Genomic DNA, 12,277 nt, shown 5'->3' with positions numbered 1-12,277 from the left:
GTAACGGCATGATCGTGGAACATGAGAAAGAATACCTTGTTATACAAGGAGATAATGTCTGCGCTGAAAATTTAAAGGATAAATCAAAGGATAGAAGGCAACGTTCCTGGAGCTCGTACCCAGTGCCAGGTCTTCTGTTAATAGTTGAAGTGCATCAAGAAATGCCGTTAGTGAGGCACTACTGTGTGCCTGACGGTGTTCAGGCTGCCAGGATGTAACAGGAAAAATGAGAGCAAGGTTCCTGTCCTCAAAAAGCTTACATTCTAGGGGAGGCAGATGGATAGTAAATACATGAAAGAGAGAAATATGTGCCATGTTGTATGGTGATAAGGGAAAATAATGCAGAAAGAAGGGAATGGCCATTGCTGTTCTCTAGGGATCGGTCAGGGAAGACTTGTTACGTGAGGAGACTCTTGAGCAGAGAATGGAAGAGACGATGCAGTGCCCCCAGCAGTGATGCAGGGCACAGCCTTCTCCGCAGAGACAGCAGCTGCCTGGTGCAGTCAAGCCACCGTGAGGAGACCAGTGTGGCCACAGTGGAGCCAGGATGGGCAGGAGCGGCAGGAACTGGGCTAAGGGTAAAGAGGGGAGAGGTCAGGTCATGTAGATAGAAAATGAGAAAGCATTGGTGAGCAGAAAGAACTTGTCCACCCCGTACAACAGTGTGGATTGCACACTTGAACCCAGGCATTCTGACTTCACAGTCTGGGCTGTTAGTCACTCCTGTCACCTGGACAGTTTATGGGAAGAAAGATCATGCACAGATTCAAGCTTTTCTTCCCTTCAGTATTCTGTACCAGTTGTCAAAACCAGCTGTTGTGACAGTGCTTCTTTATGACATATTTTCTTTGCCAAGATTAGAGGTAATTCTCCCTTCGTTACACTTGAAATTGTTGCTTTCATTCTGGGATCCACCCTAAACTTCCTGCTTAGATTTAGAAAGAGCTCTAATCTTGCCATTAGGATCCTAATCTTACCTGCAGTATGTATTATGGATTGATACATGGGTTGCATTTTGGGAAAAATTTCAGTGTGGCTGTTTCACTCTATTTTTTAACTTTATAGAATCATTTGCCATCTTGGACTTCTGATGTTATTAAAATGCTGACCATATTTTCTCAATGCTCTTATTCACTTCAGATCTGGATTTTTCCAAAGTTATTACATGTCCATCATCTTGTAAAACTTCATCTTCATTCAACAGACCTGGGGTTTTTAGGGCCTCCTTGTACTACACAAATGATACGGTGCCTTTATTTGAAGTGTCCATCATCTCAAACATAGATAAAATGTTAGAGTGATCCATAAAGAGAGGAAAAAGCCATGCCTGTTATTTTGGTAATTCTCAGTCATTCCAATATTAAATACCGTCTTGGTTTTTCTGGGCGGAAAAAGAACAGGGTGCTGGTGAGATAGTTCAGCAACTCCATAATCTGATATTTTTCCCAATAATTCCTGGCCTACATCTCCCTGCTGCTGCTCACCTGCATTGCTCCTGATTTAATCTATTAATGTTGACTTTTATGTTTATATTTTACATTATTTACCTTTTTTCCCAATTCCCCCAATTTATTTGTACCTTGGTACCCATTGATTACAGGAGAGTCAAAATAAAGAGTTAGGTATTTCATGAAGTTTCAGGAATTTTACAAAACTCTTCTGATATTATAACAGGTTTGCATTTATGAGCTGGCTTAATTTTTGATAAAAATTGTGAAGTAGTCAATAACTTTCATCGCAACAGATTTTTCCGTTGTAGGAATTAATGCCTTGGGATCCCCCCTACTACAGTGGTGTGATTCGTGCAGAAAGGTAAGGTTTTTTTTTGTTTTGTTTTGTTTTGTTTGATAAATCCTCATCTGTGAGAAGGAGGAGAAAAACTAATATTTACTGAACACCTTGCACATTAATTATGCAACTACTGTCCTCACTCAGTTGCCCACATCATAAACCTGTATGCTCTCAAGTCCAGGCCTGGTGCCGGCTTGGTCCACATTTGCCTACATGTTTTTGATCTGGATTAAACCTTTACCTCAGTCAAAGGATCATGCAGTTCCTCTCCCCCAGAACCTTTTCTTCTATGGCCCATGCTGTTTAAAACTTTTCAGTATCTCTCTGGGGGGTCTGGAATCTGGCTTCTCCTCTGTGTAGCTTCCAGGTTTCCTTACTAGACTGAGGGTTTTGGGGGCTGGGACTTTGCTAGAGCCCTGGTTGTCCCTTGTTTCTGGTCCAGGGTGGGTGCTCAGCAAATACATATGTTGAATCAATGAAGGAATAAAGTAGTCCTTGGCATGGGGCTGTGTGATTTTCTTGCTTCCTCATTTTTATTTGAACGTATTGTGGACACTTTCTTGGCACCTCTGGAAGGATTATGTGAAATAAAGATTTGGGACCGTTAGCTTGATGTTAGTACTCCTTTAGCTTCCATATTCTTTTGTGTTTATTCTATAATGGCTAACTAATAGGTATGCTTTTTCCCCTAAATGTGCCTATTTCTGTCATTTTTATATTTGTATGTAAACCCAAGAAATATGAACACCTGTTCAACGTGAACACATGAAGAAATATTGATGCCCCAAGTAATTTTACATACCAAAAAGATTAAAAAAGAAATCTCTGAATCCTACCCTTCAACAGATTTTTTTTTTTCTTGTTTCAACAGATTTTTAACATTTTTCTCTTACACATCCTTTTTGAGCTCCTCAGCTTTAATCGAGAGAGTTAAGATTGATTTAGGTAATGGAAGAAAATAAAAGCTTTGTGCCTTTTCCTCATTAAAGCATGTTGGCACATATCATGATAATAATATGGTTATTTGATTGGTATTTAACTTTCAAGTCTTACTGCTACTATGCAATATCCAGGCATCAGCATAGTGAAGGGTAGCAAATACCTCACTAAAATTAAACTTTTTATTTATTTTAATGATTTTTAAAAACTATTTGTTATAAAAGCAGAAAATAGTAACTTTTGGTGTTCTTTTCTGCATCATTGGGAGGACGTGCCCTGAGATCAGAGTGTTGAAGAACTTACCCACTTAATATTCATTCATTTTCTTCTCTTTGGCTTCTCTGTGACATCTTGCTTCTTAGACTAATCTTACTCACAAAGCATACTGTCTCAGGATACTTTGTCAGCTACTGTTTTTATACGTATAGTACAAATTTGGCGTGAGCCACCTTCTCTGTTACTCAAAATCTGTAATCACTTGATTATGATAAACAGTGAGTTTTTAGAATATATTAGAGCTTAATATAATTATTTCACAAATGTGTTTTTATGGCTGTAGAACTTCAGGCTTTGCTCCCTGTCTTTGCATAAAACATACAATTTCTCTTTTCAAATTTTTTCCAAGACAGATTTGGCTTGGTTGCTTGGCCAACCAAGATATAGCATAAAGGAACACTATTTTTTTTTTTTAATCAATGCCTTCCATATCAAAAAAATTTTAAAAAACTTTTGACATTGGAAAGTAATGTGAAATAAATGTATTTGTTTCTTTCTGACTTTTGCTACTGTGATTCTTTTATGTGATATTCCTGTTTCATGTCATCCTCCCCAGCCCGATGATTTTAGTGAATACCTTGGCCTTATATTTAAGTGATATATTTTTTTTAGAGATTTTATTTATTTATTGACAGAGAGAAATCACAAGTAGATGGAGAGGCAGGCAGAGAGAGAGAGAGAGAGAGGGAAGCAGGCTCCCTGCTGAGCAGAGAGCCCGATGCGGGACTCGATACCGGGACCCCGAGATCATGACTTGAGCCGAAGGCAGCGGCTTAACCCACTGAGCCACCCAGGCGCCCTTAAGTGATATTTTTATCATTTAGCTTTATTCTTTAAGTGTAGGATGCCCAAATGGTGGCTCTGTGGAAATGACATAGTATCTGAGGACTTGTAGAGCTATGCTCAATTGTAAAGTATAAGCATTAATTAGGAATATGAGATCCCTGAGAAGTCTGATAGTAAACTTAAATAAGACACTGAATAAGGATAGTGATGTTCTCATCTTCATTTCTTTTCTTTTTTAATTAAATTTATTTATTTTCAGCATAACAGTATTCATTATTTTTTCACCACACCCAGTGCACCATGTAATCCGTGCCCTCTATAATACCCACCACTGGTACCCCAACCTCCCTCCTCCCCCGCTACTTCAAACCCCTCAGATTGTTTTTCAGAGTCCATAGTCTCTCATGATTCACCTCCCCTTCCAATTTACCCCAACTCCCTTCTCCTCTCTAACTCCCCTTGTCCTCCATGCTATTTGTTATGCTCCACAAATAAGTGAAACCATATGATAATTGACTCTCTCTGCTTGACTTATTTCACTCAGCATAATCTCTTCCAGTCCCGTCCATGTTGCTACAAAAGTTGGGTATTCATCCTTTCTGATGGAGGCATAATACTCCATAGTGTATATGGACCACATCTTCCTTATCCATTCGTACGTTGAAGGGCATCTTGGTTCTTCCCATAGTTTGGCGACCGTGGCCATTGCTGCTATAAACATTGGGGTACAGATGGCCCTTCTTTTCACTACATCTTTATCTTTGGGGTAAATACCCAGGAGTGCAATTGCAGGGTCATAGGGAAGTTCTATTTTTAATTTCTTGAGGAATCTCCACACTGTTCTCCAAAGAGGCTGCACCAACCTGCATTCCCACCAGCAGTGTAAGAGGGTTCCCCTTTCTCCACATCCCCTCCAACACATGTTGTTTCCTGCTTTGTTAATTTTGGCCATTCTAACTGGTGTAAGGTGATATCTCAATGTGGTTTTAATTTGAATCTCCCTGAGGGCTAGTGATGATGAATATTTTTTCATGTGTCTGATAGCCATTTGTATGTCTTCATTGGAGAAGTGTCTGTTCATATCTTCTGCCCATTTTTTTTTTTTTTTATATGATTGCCTGTTTTGTGTGTGTTGAGTTTGAGGAGTTCATTATAGATCCTGGATATCAACCTTTTGTCTATACTGTCATTTGCAAATATCTTCTCCCATTCCGTGGTTTGCCTCTTTGTTTTTTTGACTGTTTCCTTTGCTGTGCAGAAGCTTTTGATTTTGATGAAGTCTCAAAAGTTTATTTTGGCTTTTGTTTCCTTTGCCTTTGGAGACATATCTTGAAAGAAGTTGCTGTGGCTGATATCGAAGAGATTACTGCCTATGTTCTCCTCTAGGATTCTGATGGATTCCTGTCTCACGTTGAGGTCTTTTATCCATTTTGAGTTTATCTTTATGTACGGTGTAAGAGAATGGTCGAATTTCATTCTTCTACATATAGCTGTCCAGTTTTCCCAGCACCATTTATTGAAGATACTGTCTTTTTTCCACTGTATATTTTTTCCTGTTTTGTCGAAGATTAATTGACCATAGAGTTGAGGGTCCATATCTGGGCTCTCTACTCTGTTCCACTGGTCTATGTGTCTGTTTTTATGCCAGTACCATGCTGTCTTGGTGCCCACAGCTTTGTAATAAAGCTTGAAATCAGGTAACGTGATGCCCTCAGTTTTATTTTTGTTTTTCAACATTTCCTTAGCGATTCGGGGTCTCTTCTGATTCCATACAAATTTCTGGATTATTTGCTCCAGCTCTTTGAAGAATACTGGTGGAATTTTGATCAGAATGGCATTAAAAGTATGGATTGCTTTAGGCAGTATAGACATTTTAACGATGTTTATTCTTCCAATCCAAGAGCATGATTTCTACCAAAAGTACAGTACTGTAAAGTCAGTGTTGCTGACAGACTCTGGAATCAGTACTTAGAGATCACTGTGCCCCCAGGTAGGTTGCGAGTTCTGTCTTCTGTTAGCCATAGGAACAGGGTATCACTGCCCACATGGGCCATTGGAGAGAGTGGAAACACCTGAGGTGTCATGGTTGTGTGGTCTGGAACACGTTCCCTGACATCTGGTGGGGGCCTGGATGCGTCCCTGCTCCACCACTAATGAGCTACACATGACCTTTGGAAAGTTACTTGTCCTCTCAAACCTCAGCAAAGGTATCTATCAAAATGGGAGTTGTAATAGTCCCTGCTTCATAGGTCAGAACTAAATGAGTTAATGTTGGTATTATTAGTACTTAAGTAATACTATTATATGGAATTGGTCTTTTCTCGACACTGTTCTAAAGGATGAACTACTCTAAGAGATGCTTTTTAAGTGTTCTCGAAAATCTTTTGAAGGAGTGATCACTTGTCCCTGAAGGCTTCTCTAAGAAAACACTCATCTAAAGTGTAACGAACATATCGAATTACTTGTTGAATGCTTGTCAGAGGAGCTTTTAATGGTGGAGCAAGAACACGAGGACAGGGAGGTCCCCCTCGCCGGTGCTTCCCAGAGCATCACTGTGTCCCAGGGGGAGGAAGCTGTGTCTGGCTGGCAGGACAGCTCTCTTTTGGTCCCTCTCCTCTTAAAGGTCATGGAATAGTTACTGCCTTCAAAATAGAATTGGAGTCATCATTCGTGGCTTCTAGGATCTGGTCACAGCCCACTTGTCTTTACCAAGGTGTATATGCACTCCCTGTTATTCGTGGGGTCTGGTCTGCCCTTCTGGTCTTTCCAACCATGCCTCTTCCTTTGCAGTTTTCCTCAGCCAGACTAAACTGTCTGTCCCAAGTCAGATCCCTTTCTGTCTCATGTGGAGCCCGTGTCTGGCAGCTGCAAGCGTTGCACTTGCCTTTGTTTGCTATCTTACCTGTGAAGTTTCGCCAGGAGTCCATGAAACATCCAGGTCTGCCACAGCCGCTATAGATCCTGGCAACCCCATGCTTACAGCCTACAAAGTGGCACACTGGATCTTCTAACTATTTTCTTTTGGTGTCCTTCCTTAAACGTGTCTTGTCAACCATAGCTTAAAGCTCTTGAGAATACCGTGTGTTTTATTTCTTCTGTTTGCAATAAAATGTGGCATGTACACTCTGGACCTCAGTAAATACACATTAGTTAATAGCTATTGTTCAAGACTGTCTAAACCAGTAATTGGAAGTCCTTATGAAAAGCAATCCCGTGTTACATTTTCTTTGCAAAGAAGAATATCATATTTTTGTGAATAGCCCTTTCATCTCTCAGATTTATTGAAAGCAGTGTGAACCTCAGGAGGCCCTCAGAATGCTCATTTGTTGACAGAGGGTCCTACCAGGCTCACTGGTTCTTAGAGTTAAGAAATCACCAGCTATTCCAGGAACACAACATAACCTGCCTGGTATCCACCAGGGGCTTTAGTCAATTTGCTTCAGGTTCCAGTACTAGGTCATTTGTTTGGCTATTAACTCAGTAAAAGAACCAAGAAAAGGGATACCAAAATGCTTCAGATGGGATTGTACGAATTAGGGGTTTTAAACATCTGTTTTAAGTAGCTTAAAAGGCAAATGATTGAGTTTTGGTTTGAGGTTTCAATAATCTTGATTGACAAGAGTTGGCCAAGAAGCACAGGTAATGGATGAGAAAAGAAAGCAAAAGTATAATAATTTGAGTTTGAGGTTAGAAGAAGGGAACAAACTGAAGACTGCTAAATCCTTGTTAAATTCCTCTGCTTTCAAGTAAAGACTTAAATGTGTGGTTTGACACGAAACAAAAAATAGAAGGGGCTTTCCTTGATTTGAGTTTTTCTTCAAGTTCACCCCAGGGATTCTTTTTCTGCTTTTATGTTCAGATTCATTTTAAGTTTCTTATATGTTTGCCTAAAGAAAGGAACGAGCCTATTAGAAGTAAGATAAGAGATTAATGTGTTTTAAAACCATCAAAGGTTGATCCTGGGATATAGTGGCATGAGTGACCTACAGACATCTTAAAGAGCACAGAAAAATCTTCGTTTTTTTGTTTTTTTTTTTCTTTCAAGTTTTAGTGTTGGAGTCCTCATAGGAGAGGAAAAGTAATTCTTTAAATTATGACAAATATATATACAGTTATTTTATTTCAAATTAAATGTGATTTTTGAATAACCAGTCCATTTGTGTGGCTCGAAAAGTCAAAACAACATTAAAAAGGACTCATCGAGAAATTTTGATGTCACCCCGTCCCTGCTCACAGCATTCCCCCTTACCCTGTCCCTTAGAGGTAATCATTTTTAAAGTTGTTTAATGTGTCCTGGCGGTGTTTGATTTTGATTTTTTAAAAAAAGATTTTATTTATTTATTTGACAGAGAGAGAGATCACAAATAGGCAGAGAGAGAGGGGGAAGCAGGCTCCCTGCTGAGCAGAGAGCCCCATGTGAGTCTTGATCCTAGGACCCTGAGATCATGACCTGAGCCAAAGGCAGAGGCTTAACCCACTGAGGCACCCAGGTGCCTCACTGATTTTGATTTTTAATGCTCGACGACTTTATCGCTTTTCTGCCAATAGTGAATATCAGTGAATCATACTTTATTAATTTTGGTACTATTTTATATAAGGACATTATTGGGAAGGGGAATTCAGTATGTTTATTCCTTGCTAAGGTATATTCTCAAAAGTTCAAGAACATTCACATAATGAGATAGGACTGTTTTATGTTTTAAACTCTTCAGTAAACCCTGGATTTTCAAGGACAGATGACATGGGGGTGTTTCAAGATAATAAAGACTTACCTGATGTGTGAAATTATATAGTTTATTGGCTAGTGGATGTGCAGTGAGCTGGGTGCTTTCAGTGTTTAAAACAAGAACCTTTATTATGAAAACTTTCAAAATAAGCAAAATATAAGGAATTACATTGGTAACCCCCATATATTCATCTTCCAGACTTAGTAACTATCAAAACTGGGCTCGATTTGCTTTATTTATACCTGTTTTCTCTTTTCCTTCTCCTTTTTCTTCCTTCTTTTTACTAAAGTAAACCCTAAACCTCATGGCCTTTCATTGGGACATTTTGTTATGGATCTTTAAGGAATGTGGAAATTTTCTTACATCATCGCAGCCCCAGCATGACCCAAGAAGTTTCACGGCAATCCATTGGCATCCTCTAGTACTCAGTCCCTATTTACATGTCCTTGATATTATCAGGTCCATTTTTCTCCCAAGCAGCTTGTTGGAACCAGCATGGGCTGCATATCTCATTTGGTGTTTCTGTCTCCTGAGTCTCTAACTCCAGAGCAGGTCTGCACACCTCACCTCATACCCTCACCCCACCTTCTTCATGTACCTGTCTGGTTGCAGACAGCAGGTTACTGGTTCTACAGATTTCCCCAAACTTCTGGATTGATGTGATTGCTTTCTTGTGGTGTCATTTTGCTGCTTCCCCTAATCTGGATGCTACGCCCTCCCCCCCCCCCCCCGTTATTTTTGTTTGTTTTGTCTTACTGTCGCACTTCAGGTATGACTAACTTTACACATTGATATACTGTAGGAAGCTGAATGAGAGCCCCATTACAAGTAGAGTTCTTGCGGCTGTCCTAAGATTTGGTGCCAGTCTCTGTGGTGGGGTTCTGTCACGTGGGGCCATCCTTTCTCCCTTACATCAGGTGTACTGGGTCACCAGCCCATGTTTCTAGGGTGATGATAGAATCGTACTATATTTGTGAACTTCAGTTTTGATTCATCCTAACTGCAGCTGCTGGTGAACTAGGTGGCTAATCTGCACCATTAAGGAACACGGTTCTCTGAGTACTAGGAAGTTTGGCCAGAGAAGATTTCTTGCCGTTAGCCTCAGAAGGCAAGGTAGAAACAATCAAACTGTCAACTTTTTCTGATTCTTTATAAAACAGAGAGAGTAAAAGATCTTCTTTATTGTCAGCGCAATCTAATTACCTGAAAGGTAAACGGGTTTTAGTATCATTCACTTCCTTTACACCTTACCTTGGTTTAGCCGGACGAAACAGTGGCTCTCCCTGTGGCTTTAAAGACTAAACATTTAAAAATACCATCCAACTCTCACATTAAAGTCATGCTTAGTCAGTCACTCCTGATGCCAAAAACATTCTATTTCATTTTCTCCTGGTAAAGTTAGAAATGGTTGCCCCGACAGCATTTTCCCCTACTCTGTCCTGTTCAGCGCACAGTCTCCCTAGCCCGCGCATGCCCTCTGGCCAGCAGGCTGGTTCCCGCCGCCTTTGCCATTTGGTGCAAATGTTCTCTTATGCCCACTTTCATTTAACCTCCTGAGTAGCACAGGCAAAGACTGAAACCTCTGGTTACCTGCAGTTTCAGCCCAGATTCACTAACTATACTTGTGTTTTTATGTTTTCAGTAAGTTCAATGCCAAGATGTGTTTAGAAATAGTGTCCAAGTTCTTTCTTTAATCCCAGGTGCATCAGAGGCTGAAATATAAGTCTGACTCATGGATTGTGCTTTGTAAGTACAGTGACACATTGACTTTTTTTTTTTTTAAAGACTTCAAATTACAACAAAGAATTATTCAGTTGAAAATCTCTGACTAACATTTCTCTACTTGTTTCAGTGATAATTAGTGTTCCTGATGGGGGTTTTGAGATGTTGCTAGATTCTGTGGCTCCTGATCAGAAAGACCTATTTTTTTTTTTTTTTTTTTTTTACCATTTTAACATGCTAATTATAATGTGTTGTAGTTCTTGGAAAACCAAGAATTGGTCAATGCATAGGTAAGCATATTTCTAAATGGAACGAATCACAGACCATCTGTTGAGCTTCATTTAGCAGCCCTGGTGAATAGCAGTCATTTTCTTCCTATTTCTTTCTGAGGAAGAAGAATAAAAGGGCTCCAGACCTGTCTTATTTCTGGATTCAAATCAGTGAAACGTCTTTACAATACACAGTAGTAAAAGTCTCTTGTAAAACTAAAGAGTTTGCAGTGATGAAAGGGATGGCAGGGAACAAAATCCTCCAAGTACACTTGAGTTTTATTCTCTTTCTATTGGGCTGTGGTTCTGATGGGCCGTAAGGTTTTCTGTGCCGCCTGTAGCACTTTTCTATTGTTCGGGGGGTCTGGAGAGGATAGAGGAGGGATTTCTTACGTGTAGGGTCTATGCCGATAAAATAATTGTGGCTGGAGATGCCCTGAGCTGGTATTCACAGGCCAACGGGTGGCGCTGGTGCTGTGGCTGCCAGCCCTGGCTTGGATGGCCTCTGGCATGGGTCCTCGAGGGCCATCCTTGGTGTGATCTCACACTGTTTTGCAGGTGTCAGCTGCGAGCATGAAGGGCAGGGGCCTGCAGGGTCAGCCTGCTGCCCCTGATTGCTGCGTTGTAGGCACCTCAGGGTGCCTCAGATTGGGGTGGTAGCTGCTGGAAGGCTTGGAGCTTTTCACATCTCTTGCAGCCTTGCTGGACCGTTTCCCATTCTGGCTGTCCTTCAAGAATGAATTGCTTCTCACTTGTGGGAGTCACGGAGGGTGTGGAGCAGCGTGCAGGTGCTATGATCTCTTTCTTGCTGTCTGAGGCGGCTGAGTCAGCTCTAAGGCAATCTTTGCTTGAACGAGCTTGCGTGTCCTGTTTGCTTGAATGCCTGTGAGCCTTTGTTGGTGCTCTTTCTCCTCCGTTTGGAACTTCTTCCCGATCCTTACATTGTCATCCTCTCCCCTTTGGCAGGCACAGTTAGCCACGGCCTCATCTTTGCTCTCAAGCCCTTCATGTGCTGATGCTCCTTGTCACTTACAGTGATGCTTTATGGTTACAGTGCGTATTTTGAGGAGTTACCGGGAACATAATAGGTGATTAATGAATATTCACTGCACTGACCCAGCCTTCTTGGCAGAGTGTTGCCGTAGCCTGTGCACGCCCTACTTTTCTGCAGGCGCCACGCCAGCATTTTTGCATGCATTATCTGATCATCAGGGGAGCCTGGGAAGTGTTATCCCCATTTTCCTGCTTAGGAAATCAAGACCTCCCAAAGGCAAGTAACTTTCCTGAAGCATTGAACTGGTAAGAGAGAGAGTCAGGATTTTAACTTCAGGACTTTTTCTCCTAGGCTGCCTTGGACTCTTATAAACCTGTCTGGGCCTCAGTTTCCTCAAATAAAATTAAGTGATCATTCGTGCTCTTCCTGGCTCACAGAATTATGTAGGGAATATGGGAGACTCGTGATGTGAAAGTGCTCTGCAAATTAGAAAGTGCTATGCAAATGTAAGATAACAGTATCCAAACCATCACAGGGAGTGCTTCATCAGTAATTCTAACTTTCTAATGTATCATCAATCTCTTCCTTCTATTAACTTTTTACCCTGTGCCTGCCAAGGTACTAAGATACCTCCCATCTATTTATCTATTTATTTACTTATTAGAGAGAGAGAGTATCTTCAAGTAGACTCTGTGGCTGAGCACAGAACCCGATATAGGGCTTGATCTCATGACCCATGAGATCATGACCTGAACTGAAACCAAGAGTCAGAT

General features: G+C 40.8%; 1 protein-coding gene and 1 pseudogene across 1 annotated transcript in view; one reads left to right on the top strand and one right to left on the bottom strand.

Annotated features, from left to right (window-relative positions):
- The window catches only part of LOC101679652 (mitochondrial intermediate peptidase), a 174,119-nt gene that overhangs the window by 30,113 nt on the left and 131,729 nt on the right, over nucleotides 1-12,277 (top strand). Inside the window, exon 10 of the mRNA XM_004774353.3 lies at nucleotides 1,760-1,812. Coding sequence (XP_004774410.1) covers nucleotides 1,760-1,812 — 53 coding nt within the window. The remainder of the gene's footprint in view (nucleotides 1-1,759; nucleotides 1,813-12,277) is intronic.
- LOC123389804 lies at nucleotides 1,097-1,490 on the bottom strand (annotated as a pseudogene).

The sequence above is a fragment of the Mustela putorius genome, unplaced genomic scaffold, assembly GCF_011764305.1.
Source record: "Mustela putorius furo isolate JIRA1106 unplaced genomic scaffold, ASM1176430v1.1 tig00004035_pilon_pilon_pilon, whole genome shotgun sequence".
Classification (NCBI taxonomy): Eukaryota; Metazoa; Chordata; class Mammalia; order Carnivora; family Mustelidae; genus Mustela; species Mustela putorius.
This window is presented reverse-complemented; position numbering and strand designations above follow the sequence as displayed.